The following is a 16,285-nucleotide window of genomic DNA, read 5'->3' as shown; positions in this document are numbered from 1 at the left end:
ATGTCTGTCTGACAAGGGCATGCGCAGTATGAATGAGAAGTGAACTTTTTCATCAGACAAGCGAAAGATTTTTGAATAGGGAGGTCGAAATCTTTGTAATCATGAGAGACCGAGGAAATTTTTCAACTGAGATGAAACGATTTTATGTTGCAGGATTTCATGTCCTTTTTCCTTAAAAAGCGAGAGTGGTGATGATTGTCATGAAACTTTTACACTGTTTTTCACCCCACTCCCAAAAGTCCGCCATTGAAGAACATAACTCTGCTCGCTGTTACGAAATATCGCTGTAGCGTTTTGACGTTAATTCAGTTTTCTTTTAGAAGGATATGATTTAGTGTGTCTTTGTGACCGAAGAACGTGATAATCTTCGGCTCTCAGAGGTTTTGCCCTCGCCAAAATTGTATCTTCCGCACGTAGACACTCCGATTGAGGCGTGCTTTCATATTGCACTTTTGAAGTACTTACATCAAAGTGCAACAGTATACGTATCATTTTTTTCTAGGGGCGAAGCTTTAACAAGACATAGGGCAACTGACTAGTCACATTTCAGCCAAAAGACTGACAGAAATCATATTTACTCAAGAATTTTTAAAATTGTCACGAGTTTGTCTCTATTTAAGTCGAGTGTTTACCACTTTATGAGCATCAGCTAAATGCATGGTGTCATTCGACAAAAATGTCAGGGTCATGTTGTTTTGGTCGAAAGACTACCAGAAACTATATTTCACTCAAGAACCTTTAAAAAGGCGACAGTTTTGTCTCTATATTAGTCGAGTGGATACCACTTTATGAATGTGAGTCAATTGGTGGTGACACACGCTTTATTCGTCAAGAATGACGGCGGTCGTGTTATTGTGGTTTTTTGGGGATGTTGCTTCTTTGCAACTGTAAGTGGGCAGCAAAACGTTTAAGTAGTCGTGTCATGTAACAAATCGATGTAATGCTTTCATAGAGCCAAATGGTGAAGCTGTTCATCGAATATAACAAAACGGAATCTGATTTTTTTTCTCGCAAAATATATTTTCATCAATCTATCAACTTAAAATGAAAGATCAACGATGTCTTTGTGATAACGTATCTGATTTATCCGAAAAAAAGAAAACAAAATGAAACAAAGAATATAGAGAACATGTTCGACATTCGCACAATAGACCCTCAGTTAAAGCCCCACTAGCTGTAACTCTTGAATTTTGTTGACCTCAAAATATCTTCCCATTCTCTCCTGGTTTCCTCTGAATTCTACACTCTGAAGGGATATGGGCTTTTACTGCATTAGGAAACGATTCCTTTGTGAAACGCTTGACAAGTAAATTCAAATTTAGCGGTCATTTTGATTTCCCGCCATTTTCGAAAATTGGCAATATTACAAAGGAAACAGAACATACAATGTCACAGTGCACCCCTATGCATTAAATTGGACTTCTCTGTGCAGTTTATGTGAACATTTCGGGGCAGATATGCAGAGTATTCACGGTTTTTGCTTTTTCGCATGGGACTGCGAGTTGAATTTTGGGCAAACATTTAATCGCAGGGTACTCTTTATCTTGTTCAAAATTGCATATACAGTCCCATCCGGTAGTTAGTGCTATACACACCTAAATTAGTACATTCTCACAAAAATTATATCAGATTGAAGGTAAAATCATAAAAATAATGCGCATAGAAAAAGCTAGTGAGGCTTTATGGGGAAAAAATTCATTTGCTTCGAAAATGGTGCGAGGTTTTGTAACAGCCAAACGAAATTTTCGGTAAAACTTACTTATTTGACTTGTATATCTGACTAAGGTGTTAACTCTGTGGAGAAAAAATCAAATTTTCGATTTTCAAAAAACTACGCCAGTGAAAAGTTTTATTACACCAAGAGCTTTAAAATGAAACCCCAGAAGAGGTAGATCAGAAAAGAATGATCGAAAAGTTGTAGAGTCCAAATATCTGTCTCCGAGTCGCGTTCTACCTCAGCTTAAACTTTTCAGGACCACCCGCTTCAATGTGACTTATTATCTGAAGTTTATACAGTTCGTAATCGTGTCATTCCGATAGATTGTCTATCTAACGATCCCATGACATCGAATGCAAATCATTTAACACTGGTTGTTATGATTAATGACTTCCCTAAGGCTTCTTATGATGCGATGATTTTTTAAGAGCATCGCATATATCATTGACGATCTCACAAAAATCCCAAATGTGGGCATATATTGCTTACGTGTGCAGCGATAAAACGGCAATGTCTGTATATGTTCGAAGTTTGCCGAACAGGCATCCATAAAATTCAAACTCGTGGAAGAAAATCTCCAAATATTTTCAGTGTAGTTTAGGCGGGAAAATAAAATGTATTTTATGGGCTATGACCGGTTGTGCCTGTCGGCTGCTTCTATCCCTGACAGGTATAGTTTTCTGACAAAAGAACGGATACCATCTGTTTACGACTGTCACAATGTCTAGCATTTGTTGCCATGATGATGGCAGAATAACTGTATCAAATACATTGAGTCCAAGGATATGAGGGGAAACACAAGCCGATTATATGTCAACGTATAGCAGACATATCGGCACACTTATGATCAAAAAGCACGTAAAACTCCAATTTACGGATTTTCGTATGGACTAATATTGGTAGGAAGGATCTAGAATTACTCATATCTCGAAATGAGATCCAGAAACACAATATTATAAAAAAAACTAACAGAAACGTGGTGCGTGATATTTTAACCAGCATACACCAAAAAAGCCGAACACGGTTGACAACTAGCCTCAAACGAACGTCTTGAGTTGATTTGTCTGAGACAGGTAAGCGAGCAAATGTTTATTGAACAGCCAAATGAAGGCATCGTTTGGGATTATAGAAACCACAGTACACAGACTGTTAACTTGAAACGTTTGTGCGTGTTTATTTCCAAAGTGTTTTTGTTCCATCTGTGTCCATGGAGGCTGCCGGGCTTAGCGATAAAGCGATTACCATACCATGTACGCAATGTACATGCAGATATCTATCGCTTGATACAGTATACATGACCAAAGCTTACCTCATAAACATTGATTTCCCCGTGTTCTCCATGTTCCTGGCGATGCCTTTCCAGGATTTCGTGATTTGGAATCGTTGCCGGGTTGTGAGGGGCAGTCTTTTGTCTATATCATCGGGCTTCTTTTTTGCGTAGGGGTCGACGTCGCTACTCCGCGAGGGGTCATGCTTTTTGGACACGGAACAGCCCATCGTTGAGGCTACGGCGAGTCCATGTGTAAAATGTGAGCCAGCGCGGATTCTGCTGCCTGTGTTGAAGGTAAGGTCAATCGCTTGCTGTACACGGCTCCGATCTTTTCCTCTCGGCGGAAATTGTGATTATCTGGTATGTCATCAAAGCACATTAAAAGACGGCAAATCCCAGACGAATTTTTTCTCAGCAATCAATCCGACACTAGTATTTGGGTTGTTGTGATCACGCTACTCAATGGTCGGTCGCTGAGCTGGTAAAAACCATCAACAAAAATAACCCAAAACACGGTCGCTGTTCTTTTATGTCGCGGTATTTAAAGGGGTACGTTGGATCACCTTCCCTTTTTGTAATGCCGGTTTTAGGATGGACTGCTTGTTCCGCCGCTGTCGATTGGTAAAGGCGCCCTTTTACGCCGTGTCAGTTCCCTGCTAACAAGGCAGATTTCTGAACTGGCGATCGTCTGCTAAATTCCGTATGCTATATCATGAACACTGGGTCTTTGAAAACTGTCCTACCATTATCCCATTCACAGTCCAAAGTGCTTGCGTTGTCTTACAGACTACATGCCTCTGGTAATACAAATCCCGATTAAGTTTGGTTTCCTTGGCAACACGTACGTTTATGTAGCTATTTTTACCCTGCAATATGAATCAAGACACTGTAAGATCCAACTAGGTACAGCTCTTTCGCGGAGAAATTCCAATCGCAAATATGAGGTTGGTGTATCGAAAAGAAGGCAGAAACAGAACAAACTTACATATACCTGTAAATTCCTACGAACCTTGGAAAAACTGCACAGGCTGCGATCGGTTGTAGAGCTTAATACGAAGTGGAGATATTATTATATATTGTGCATTCTGTCACTCGAAACCTCAAACCGTTGTTCAAGAACGTCGAGTTGCCCCAAGCCTCAACACATACTGTGTTCTACCGCCAAATATCAAATTGCTCAACTCCTCAGCTGGGGACGGAAACGCTGAATGCTTGGTGTAAACACAGAATATAAACTACTCGCGCAATGTCTCATGGAAGGCCCCCTAAGCTAACAGGGATATAAAGGAACTAAAGAAGCCCTGATTACTCTGCAAACCGATGTTCTCAAAGAGAGGCTTTTGTAGGGCTTCTGGCAGATAATAATACTAATGACAGTTTACGCATTTCTGACCTCAGAGTTGTGATCATATTTAATTACAATATGTGACAGCACAGTTTTTTATAGTTTGTTGAATTGTTCGTTTATTTGAAATGTATTATGTATTCTCGTACTGGGCATCGTTCTACCCTACGGTGAACGCCGTGGCCACGCTGTTTGACCACAACCGTCAATTAGTTAAATGTTCTTGTAATATGGAATACGTCCATTACGTTATTAAACCGGGTCGCTGTTCTTGATATCGCTTATGGGATCCTGGTAACTGGAGGTTGTGTCGCCGAGCGACTATCTTTCACAAAAACAAAACACTCACAGTGTCCATATCACGGTATCTTGTCTTGATATTTTGAGCGACAGGTTCTTTTTTTCAAATCAAAAACCACATGCTTTCGCTAGATGGACGATGGAGCATGCGCTGAAATTATTAGAGTATTCTTGATGAATGGTCTTCTTCGCGCCAATTGCAATACTGTGTATATGTGACGGTTTTGCGTGATCTTCTGATGTATTACAGTAAGCTATGTAGTGAGCGCACTCCTCTCATTTCGTCTCAGCCATTTGTTGACATGAACACGATCCCTCTCGACAATGATCTGTGAAAAAAGATTATACAGCCATGCAGTCATCGCCATGTTATCTTACTAGTAAATAAACTACTCCGAAAAGACCATCTGTGCTTGCCGGCAATGCAATTAGAAAACTGATGTTACGATTAGGACAATATTGACCCGCCCGAAAAACAAATAGATTTGACCAAATATTATTCAAAATGTTAACGGTTAGTTTGATGCATTGAAACATTACAAATATTATACAATTACTAAAATAGTGAAAGGCTAAGATTAGAGTTTGAGTAAAAGTTGCCCTTTAGAGAGATTAGTTACAGACCCAACGAGCAATATGTAAGGTCAGGCGTTCCAGGCCTCGACTAAATTCTTAGCGTATTCCCTTGTCGTAATAAGGCCAAACACCACCCTTTAATCATTTAAATAGTTACAGGTCCAATGAGCAATATAATATGTAAGGAGAGGCTTTCCAGGCATACAATAAAATCTTAGCCCAGTCACTCCCTCTTATTTATGCCTAGAACCATCCTTTAATCATTTAAATGGGCACATTCAAAGATACTGTTGGCATAATCAAAAATAAGGAAGCCCGAATGGAATAATGCCTCTTGGTAGAATGTTTAATATGTTCACCGACGGACTCATTTGGCTGGCATGGTAGATTTCAGTTGGTCCTTGTATTTCGCAAATATTACCAGTGTGTGTAAGTATGTCGTTTAAAAACAAAATTACTTCATATACAGATTGATAATATTTGACTACACAGACACAGAAAGACAGACAGACTGACACACACATATATTGCATTATGTTATATGTTATATTATATTATATTATATTATATTATATTATATTATATTATATTATATTATATTATATTATATTATATTATATTATATTATATTATATTATGTTATGTTATGTTATGTTATGTTATGTTATGTTATGTTATGTTATGTTATGTTATGTTATGTTATGTAAGCTTATAGATGTGCAAGAACAGACACGCGTTTTCCTTTTCAATGGTCACTTTGTCCATATTTCTACTCATTCAGTGAGCATACTATAAATGCTAATGGATGTTGGACACTACAGGGCAAATTGCTCATTGCTAAAAGATCCATATATTCCTGGAGGGAAGGTTAGTTGTGACATTTGCAATATTCTTAAAGGCAAGTTACAGTGCAGATGGTGACAGACTGAGTGTTCATATAATCAATATATTGCATTTGGCATGTACATTTTTTTCGCTAAATGCGCGAGTGTCGTTAGTGATAAGCATTTTTACATATGTAGCAGGGTTTAAGAGAAGTGGTGTAGTGACCCTTGAAATTTGCTGATATCCTGACATATAATGACATTATATCATTTATTTTTGGAGTTATAGATATAACTATTCTTCAGCTTTCCACACATACTTGTTCAAGACAGGACTAGCTTTTGATTGAAATTGAGGTACAAGATGCTCTAGCTGTGGCATTAGCCATAAGCTCGGTACTGGGCATCAGATACGCGTTACTATAGAAACAAACAAAGATGAGCCGCCATGATTTATCAGACTGACACGCATCTCACAATCCTGTACTATATCCTAATGCTCTCGAGGGTACTGTTCATCAATATTCAAATCTCAAACTTAACAATGACCTACAACTTTCTTTATTACTTCTCCGAAGGTTTTGTAACAACTTAATATACTATTTTATAAGTACATACGCCAAACGTTTCTGATAGTCGCAAAGGTATTCACTTAACAATCTAGAATTACAAGAACTACTGACAACAAGGTCAGTTTCGTTAATGAACGGTTGTTGATTTTTTATATATCTTATGTCAGTTTTCTCATGTCGCACACGATAAGAACAGAGGAACGCGTCTTTCCAGCGTTTTCACTTTATGTAAAGAATAAATTTCTTTAATGACAGCGATGTGTACAGGATTTTTAAAGTTCAAGAAAAAAATAATCCAGCCTAGGAATACAATTTTAAAGACTATCCTAGCTACCCTTAGGTCAATGCAAGCATGAACAGCAAATCAGGCAAAAAATGATTCGTAGTGATATCTTCACACTCTGTCACGCTAAGTCATCTTCAAACAACTGACTTAAGGTAGATCGCGCCTCGGGGACAGATATTCGAACTCTCAAACTTTCACAATTCTTTTCTGATATACCACTTGTGGGGTGGGGATTTATTTTAAAGCTCTTGGTATAAGAAACTTTTCACCGACTTAGTTTTTCGAAAATTCGAAAATTTTATATTTCTCCATAGAGTTAACACGGGGATGGCGGCCATTTTGAATATCAAATATCCAAAATTTGCAAGGTGACCCCTGATTTTATTCTTGATTTGGTAAGAGAGTGGTTGAAAGTTTCATTTCGGAAAGTTTGAGCAAAAGTTTAGTCTTTCACTTTCGAGGCGCATACTACCTTAAGTGTCAAAGCAATCTGCTGCGAAGAACAACGTTTCGCTATATAGCGAGGCCTGGAGGTCCGCAGAACCACTTGAAAAGCCCTTTAATGCGTAACCTCGCACCGATTCCAAATCGAGGTTAACAGTGGCGGGGAAGGTCTGTGATACAGTCTTTGTGTATGCTGTAAAATGCCGCTCATTATGCAAAAGAAGCTGCTCTGCTTTCCCTTTGTCATTCGATTATCGAAAAGCTTAATTATATTAAAGGGGCTTGTTTGTGCAGCGATTCGTGACCTTTAATCTCGGTCAGTGATAAATTGTCGAGCCATAACAAATTGCCAAGAAACTATCCATAATAATGTCTCATTTTGTCGCACGACTGTTTTTGCACTCTTTCATAATTACCATCAATGGTTCATGAATAATTCATATCTGCGAGCTTTCATGTCATAATCATCTGGTGTCATCCTGCTTTTCAGGGCAAAAATCCACTCCATTGACGACATGACAACATGGTTCGTCTGGGTTAAACCCATATCAGACACTCTTTATTGACCCGTTATCCCAAATACGTATCCCATGTATACCGCATCTATGCTATGTTATAGACTGCGAATCGTTATCCAACTCTTCGAACTTTCCCCTTTGTTCTTGATAGGTCAATTGAACCACCGTTGCTTTACGTCTGAGGAATCGAGTGTATCCTCCGGAGATTACTCAGGGCCAGCGCTTCACGGAATGCACATCTTTCATTATTTTTGCGAAATTAGGCTCATTGATAAGGGTGCTCCAGATTCTAGGATCGTGATGTTGGCAGGAATATCGGTGAGGCCATGAAAGTGAGTATATCACTGTCATTCCAGCCATTGATGTTCGTCATATTGATTGACTGATGTGAGGATGGTTTATGAAAAGACGCTGAAAGAATCGGGCTACGACAGGATGATTTTGATTTAGTTGTTCTCTCTTTTCTTCGCGAGCACGAATTCCATTCGCAAATGGCGATGTACGTTGAAATAGGCATATTAAGTCAAGGCTAAGGCAGACATCGATATTCCAGTTACAGTTGCTGCCTAATTGTAAGGCAATAGGATTTAAGTTCAATGAATAATCTCCATACTGAATTCTAGTAGCATGGTAACCTCGACAGTGACTTTGAATTTAGGCCTACTTAATTTCATATATCACCTGAACTTTCGTCCTGTAATTTAAGCTGTGTAATAACACCATATAATTATACCGAGCAGCGTCTGTGTCTTATTGAGGAAGCGCAAATGCTCTGTCAAAATAGCCGCTGATATGCCTCGTGACTGTTATATTTTCAATAGTACACAGGTTGATGAAAACATCACAATAGGTGGACATGAGTTAGCAGTATTTGTTTACGTCCGTACAAAATGTGTCATGGTTGGGATGTATAAATACAGGAGAAAGACGAACAAAACGAGCATTTCGATTAAAACCTGTACTTATCGCTGTTTTCACAAAATTATCATCAATAAAATTCAATACCAATAATCAGCTTAGAAAAATTAACTTTTGAATGTGGTCAAGTTATAGGTGGTCATTACCAATTGTAACCCTTGAATTGCCATGACATGATAACTATACGGGGGTGGGTATAAAATGAAAACAAAATGTCAACTACGGCAGCCTTGGTGCGTTTGTCCAAACAATCGAAAAATGTTGTCTTTCTTTAATTGGAAATATGTACACTCTCTGCCAACTCCGTAAAACATTTGGTCCAACGTGCAACAGACGAGGTTTCTTTGCTTTGGGCCTACAGACGCCTGTTTCTGAAAAGCTAATCCGGGAGTTGAAACTGTAACGATTCGCTTACTCGAGATAAAATATGATTGTCTGGCATGGTGACTGTCGACGTTATGTGCTTGCAGCCAGAAGTGGGCAGCTACAGCGCTGCATATGTTCAAATGTTCGTTTACTCAGCGCTCACTGGTCTAGCTCGAACGCGGTTGTAAGTATCACGCACACAGTTCTGTGACAGAGGTGTTTTCACAGCCCAATACAGCACAAACCGAATAACTGGATAGATCTTTATGGCTTCTTTGTCTACTTGATGAAAAATAAGACCCCGAACCCTCTACTTGCTTTTTGTTGATATTCAAGGATGATTAAATTCACTTGACCGGTCAGTCAACACAACCATAGGGTTTTAATACAGAGTAAATTGCGCACTTGATATTGCAAATGGCCTCTACTAATGATACCAAGGTAGCACGTCATCAAACGAAACAGGAGGAGCGACTCGAGAACTTTTGACCCATTCAGCCGATATCATCGACGAGGTCATTGAACTGCTATCTTCTCACACTTGTAAATAACTCCATGCAAGCTCCGTATCGAGTTTGCTTTACGAGCTGTAAAATATTTCTTGCATATGCATTGTTTTCCTCACTTTTCTACCTAACTCAGTCCATTGAAGAGATTTTACCTACGTTTTTGACAATGAATTGACAAGGTGTTAAATTGCATTTGGCAGCGAGGTGAACCAATGATTAATATAGCAATTTGAGGATTTTTAAGGCATGTTGGCACAAACAGTAGCTAATGACTTATGAAATATTATGGATCTTATAATTTCCAACAACACATTGCATGACATGCATGCAGTCGTCATACCGTGCAATAATGATGTAATATCGACATATTTAGTATGTCATTTTCAAGTTGTGAAATTGACGCCAAGGTATCCGCACGAAGAGATGGTATCTGTGTACTTGAATCTCTTATCATTGACATATTTGTCGAGTTTTAAAGACAAGTATTTTGACCAAGTATAACGATGACACCAGGGAAATATTTTTACTCATAACCAATACTGCTTAATTCTTTGCTTTATGAAATGTCTCCGTTAATCAAAAGAATTTATCACAGACTGAACGTTTATTATTTTGATGACATATAGACAAAATGGTGACGACACCTCTACACTTTTTTTATTTATTTTATTTTTTTAATTTTATTTATTCAGATCCAACAGGCGAAAGGCCCACTTATAGGTCTGACAATAAGAGCAAGGATAAAAATCTGATACAAACATACACGTATACGAACCTATTACACACAAACATTATCTGTACAAAATGTCTTTGATGGTCCGACGAAAGGCAGACCTAGTAGTAAAAATGTCAACAGTATTATATTTACATACTAAATCGTTATAAGCGGACATGGATCTTGGGAAAAAGGAATACTTCCTAACGTTTAGCCGAGATCTCGCGGGTTTTAAAGACACTTTTAAGAACTATATTAAAGCAAATGATTATGACTACTCCCATATGATTTTTTCATCCTCCTCAGTTACATATTGAAAGAACCACTTCAATACCTGCTTCTTCAATTTCTTATCCTATTTTTTTTCTTTAAGCTAACCCAGATTGTTACCTTTCTTTAAGAATGCTTAACAAAGAGTGTTCCATCCTTTTTAATTTAAAGATTACCAATGTCCTTCATGTGGACAGAAATACATGTCACTTGAGTTGTAATATTCACTATGTGACGGGTCTGGGCGTACAGTGCATATAATGCATTACTGAAAAGAAACAATCTCCGTTTCAAACTTCAATACAAGACGTACTCTAGACCTTTCTTTCAATCGCTTTCTTTCAATCACTTAGTGTAATGCGTTGAAGAATGATAATGATATCTCGCAGGTAGAAAAATGCATCTCTTCCATCAAGCACGATTTGCGTAAGACTTGTGACGAGAGCAAAATGTCCGAAGAGAAGCGCTCACTTCTTTCGAATTACTAAACATCACTTTTGATTTTACCAGCAAGTATTTCTGTCGCCCCATGTTCAGCCTTGAGTTTGCTGTGTTTGATGGTTGTTCATAATGTTTTGCACTCATTGAGCGTTAGATACAGGACAACGGCTGTGATTGTTTGAATCCGGGAGTCCGCATGAGTTTTTTTGCTTGCATTTTGCACATGCGCAGATAGCTCGTAGCTAGCCAAGCGGAAAACATAGAAACGTTCTGAATAAGCAAGAACGATACTGAACTCCCGGCAGTCATCGGATTATCAAAGTACAACCACCTCGGATCGCATCATTCGTCATTTTTACGGTTATGTTTACTCTCGGTGCAACGTATTGTACTACATTTTTGCAATCTGTTCGCTCGGTGATGTACTCCACAGCATATGCATGGGAGAATAGCTCATAAAAATGATGACTGCACCCAACAGAGCGCGATGAGAGGTCTTCAGGTAAAGTCATTTATGTGAATGTGCACTCATAGCCTATGCAGTTTATACGAAATTCGGTCACTCTAGTCAATGTTTTCTAATGGAGACTATTTTGGTATTTAATTTGCCAAAGTTAGAATCACAACTATAACATTCCAAGCTGCCTACCAAAATAGAGAAACACAACTTAGTATGCCAGTAGTATTTTACGGATATCGTACTTCATAACGTGTTTTTAAAAAGTATTTGCCCTTTTCCTTGAAAAAATAAAAAGTGTTGTTCCAACGTTACTTTTGAAAGTAGTCAATCATTGATAGAGTATATACATACTACCATTCTGGTCTATAGGGCATGCTGGTTATACAAAATCTCCCAGAAAACCTTTTTGTGCTGTACCCTATTCGAGCATGTGACCTACCGAGTAAACTTGCTCACGATGACTGATAGTTTAGCCTTTAATGGAAAAGGTCATTTGACGCAGCTGATGACGCAGGGGATAACTGTCGACCTTAATCTTGACCACCTTCAGTTTTGTGTTGCTCTTAAACAATCTGGACAATCAATGAAAGCTCTCTTACGTGGGACGTACATTGATGATGGCGTCCTACACAGTATCTGGACATCTAAATTGAAAACTGTAAACATATCACTTAGCTCATGGTAAAACAACTACGCTTGAATATGTTCATTTCTTGAAAAGAAAAATCTAAACAAGAGAAGGCCATTGAAAATGATGGTTTAACAATGTAAATGTGAGAATGAAATGACACTCCAACAAACATTCAGTATACCCGTTTTCAGACATTCAGAGGTTTTGTAAAATATTAAAAATCTGTCGAGCACTTTCTTGAGGATTTAATTTTCTCACGTTACTTTGCTTACAAGTGTTTTGGCGTATATAGTGCCACTTGGGCGTGAATGCAAAAATAGTACATTAAAATCCCAACAACAAGTCTTTGAGACAAAACAGTCCTGAAACTCTCATATTGTCGAATAAAAGCGTAACAGGTGGTTCTACTTAACTCTCCATTACTGCTTACTTTGCATCAGTATGTGAAAAAATGTATGTACAAAAGTATAGCAAGATGGGTCATGTCACCACGACCAATGCTCACCAGGAGAGAGCTGTTCTCTCGAAAGCGTTCGTGAGGTTTTTTCATCAGCGTTTAGTGGTACCATAATGTCAGATTGTGCCATTTTCAGGCTCACCATGATCACAGGGTGCATAAGAAACGTATAGAAAGTAATGGTGCAGTGGCAAAGACTTAATGTGCTCTTTATTTTACTTTGATGTTCGCCGCCTTTACTGAAGGCCTTTTAGCAGTCTTGCTAAACATCTCTTTCAGACTGAGTAAACCGTGTAAATTGGAAACAGATACAAGTAAACACACAAAAACACGGCTAAAAGATAGAGTAATGCAGTAATCATAAAATATAACAGAAGATGGAGCTCAGTTTGTCATTTTAATGTCACAGATATAAATAGCACGTAGTTGTTAACAAACGTTTCAACGGAATTACCCTGAATTCTAATACACGAACACTGGCAATAAATTACTAAAATTTATGAAAATGAGAACGTACTAATCATTTAGCAAAATACGTTTAATATTGCATGATTACAAGAAATGTCATGGGTAAAATTTGAAATACACCCTTATCTAATCTTCACTCAGTCTTGTCTAACTTTCCTTATCAGACTTGGAGCACCTGTTTCAAACCCTTCATTTTCGTGATGCACCTGCAAGTAATGAATATCTCACAGAGCTGACGCAACCGAAAATGTTTAAGTTTATTGAATAATTCATTTATGATTCATCATTTACTAGTTTGTTAAATCTTACCTTTAATTATCAGCGATAATTTTAATTGAGTTGCTCCTTTTGTATGGAAGTCCCAAGAGTCAAACGACATGACATCAAATTATCTTCAAGTTGGTTATTCCGAATTTATCTTCGGCTGTATCATCACAATCGTTCTTCGAGATAATGTAGCGAGTGAGGCAAGAAGCTGAGTAGACAGCTGTGCATGCGGAGGAAACATAGGAGTCCATTTACTGATAATTACGTGATTAATGCAATTAATTAGGCCTTGACGACGCACTGTGAACGTTGGCAGGATGCGTTTGTCCGTATGGAAAGAACAATGTTACTGTAATGCCTTACAATCTGGTGACGCAATGCATTATAAACTGTTTTGGCAAACTGCTATCAACTTTTGATCAAAGGGCAAACCAAATTTGACCTCTAGTGAATTGAATAACAAGTCGGTGCTTTAGCTTCTTCCACCACATCTCATCGTCGTAAACAATAGGCCCCTTTACGGCAACAGCTCTGCGTCGCCTTGGTTTTTGCGTGCGTCCGCGGAGCGCAAATCATGCTCTGGCTCGCGAGAATGCCACATCTAATCCTTGGTGTACAGTTTATTGCCTTCCCAGCGCTCATTTTCAGATACTAGATTAAGTTTATTTGGCGTAATTGATCGAAGTATAAATTGCAAGAACTCATGGAGAACTGATACTTCAGGTATAATGTTTTATGACACAAGAAATCCTGCCTCTTTTATCAACCAATGTATTTTTCCTCTGCTTCACCGATTTTGACCTCTCAAGTACCTTTTAAAATGGTAAATTTTGCCCCATTGAGCCTGATTACAACGTTTTAAACCGGCTGTTTGGCTCTCTTCGCGCAGCGTGGCACAGAGCTGATAACGACATCATATTGTTCTGCCCATACGGCCACATGCATTATACCATTGTTCACTGTGCGTCGTAAAGGTCAAAGTGATCACATGCTATAAAACTCGGTAAGGAAACCCCGGGCAGGTTTGACTAATGGCTTCGTTAAAAAACATAGATTGTGACGGAAGTCGCACTCGTGCACACTTCTCACCGATCAAAGCATCATCAGCAAGTCAACCGAGTCTGCAAAACAAAACATTTGCAGCGTCAGCATTCAAGGAGACAGTATCTTTAGTTGTTGACAATATTGTTACGATTGTCTACGTTATAGATCTTCTGCTTTTTTTTCTCCCAGAGTTATGTCCAAATACAAATTCATGGCTTTGCCAATACACTGCATAGTGCACTATCGTCATCATATGTGGCAAGTAAACCCTTATAGTTTGACCGGAATTCAGTTGTCAACAGCAGATGGACATTACACACAGGTTATGCTGGCAATGTGAGTTGAACACGTGGCATTCATACCTGGTTTGGGGAATAGAACAGGACGCAGTGTTTTACGTACAAACATACATGAACAAAGATACCGGGTAAGTTATCCAAAGTTACTGCCAACGGTGCTCGATCCCAGCAAGACGCGGTGACATCAAAGTCCAACAGCAGTCAGCTGAATAGTCAAGGATGGCCTCTCGTCGGCTCTGTCGGGTGTGAAAAGTCTTTTGTCTATTGACAACTTATGAAAGTCCTGAATTGTGCTTCGTCACTTTAGAACACAGATATAAAGAAAATGTCACCGATAAGTTTAGGGTAGAAAGTCAAGCCAACTATGATTTAAATTTATATGCATTACACGTTCCATCTATTACAATAAGTAGATTACATTTGGCAAAGGGTCTAATCGTCTGTGTGTTTCAAGCACTAATGTTACTTGGCGAAGAAAAATAGAAATAGACGGAATATTTGAATTCTTTCCCGAAGAATATTTCATGCCTTTCTTAATAAAAACTTGCTGACTGGTGTATCCCTAGGGGACTGTAATCTCTCACATGAGCTCATTCATTTTGACAATCTATGCACACAATGGCACAATACGGAAACTATATCCCTGGGACAAGGTGCTCGGGCTAGCGTTATATGTTTAACAAAGGCCTCGAAAAAATCCGATCAGTGTCCGAGGGCTGCGTCTTTCAGAGATTCAGCGGAGATGAATAGGCTATGGTAGAGCATTGTGCAAGTGGCAGATACCCTGCAAGAGTAGTCGTGATGAGCTCCAAGGGCTTCTTTCTGCCTGGCGCTTTGTGCTGCCTTCAATCAAAGTCATTCCACCAGTTCCGAGAGATATATTCACTCGAATTGGATATCTACTGCTTATAACGTGTACTAGTTTCACCAATGAATCTTGGGCGATGTTCAAAGCCATGTCAACATTGGCACTTAGAATTTCACAAACGTTTCTTACAGCTCACGGGATATAAGCTTATAAATGCATTTGTTCAATAAGTCGAGCCTTGAACCGCAACTCCTTTCAATGAATTTCTCGGGTTAAATTTTGACGTTATTGACACTGTTCTGATTAGATCTACTGTTTGGAATTAAACTTGCTAGTTTTTGCCCACCATGGAATTCAGATTGCATCCTTCCTGTATTTGATTAAGGATGTTTGTTGATGGAATTGAAGTACCTCTGCAAGTGCAGTGTTTAAGTGGAACATGACGCGAAATCAGTATTGGAAAGAATGCCCCTCACGGCGACCCGAAAATTCGCACAAACACTAGGAGTGCATGCACGTGTATATTTTATTTGGTTTGATTCAACTCTAAGAATTTTAAACACAGAAAAACTATCACAGAACGCTGAAAAATCACTGTGCTTTAATAACACAAAACATACATACATACATACATACATACATACATACATACATACATACATACATACATACATACATACATACATACATACGTACGTACGTAAGTATTTTCGTTCATGTACGTCTAAACGTACGCGCGTAAGTTCATGCATGCATGCATTTTACAATGTATGGTGTGTA

The 16,285-nt window shown here is 38.6% G+C and overlaps 1 protein-coding gene across 3 annotated transcripts in view; it reads right to left on the bottom strand.

Annotated features, from left to right (window-relative positions):
* The window catches only part of LOC139149556 (neuroglobin-like), a 63,551-nt gene extending 59,363 nt beyond the window's left edge, over positions 1-4,188 (bottom strand). Inside the window, exons 1-2 of one of the 3 annotated variants that reach the window (XM_070721376.1) lie at positions 3,973-4,188; positions 3,027-3,853 (exon numbers count right to left, since the gene is read on the bottom strand). In XM_070721376.1, the coding sequence (XP_070577477.1) occupies positions 3,027-3,214 (188 nt within the window). In that variant the 5' untranslated portion in view covers positions 3,215-3,853; positions 3,973-4,188. The remainder of the gene's footprint in view (positions 1-3,026; positions 3,854-3,972) is intronic. The other 2 variants (XM_070721375.1, XM_070721377.1) reach the window with 2 other exon arrangements.
* Positions 4,189-16,285: the final 12,097 nt, after the last annotated feature.

This window comes from Ptychodera flava, chromosome 14 (genome assembly GCF_041260155.1).
Source record: "Ptychodera flava strain L36383 chromosome 14, AS_Pfla_20210202, whole genome shotgun sequence".
In the NCBI taxonomy this organism is placed as follows: Eukaryota; Metazoa; Hemichordata; class Enteropneusta; family Ptychoderidae; genus Ptychodera; species Ptychodera flava.
Note: the sequence above shows the minus strand (reverse complement) of the source record. Positions and strands in the feature narration are given on the sequence as shown.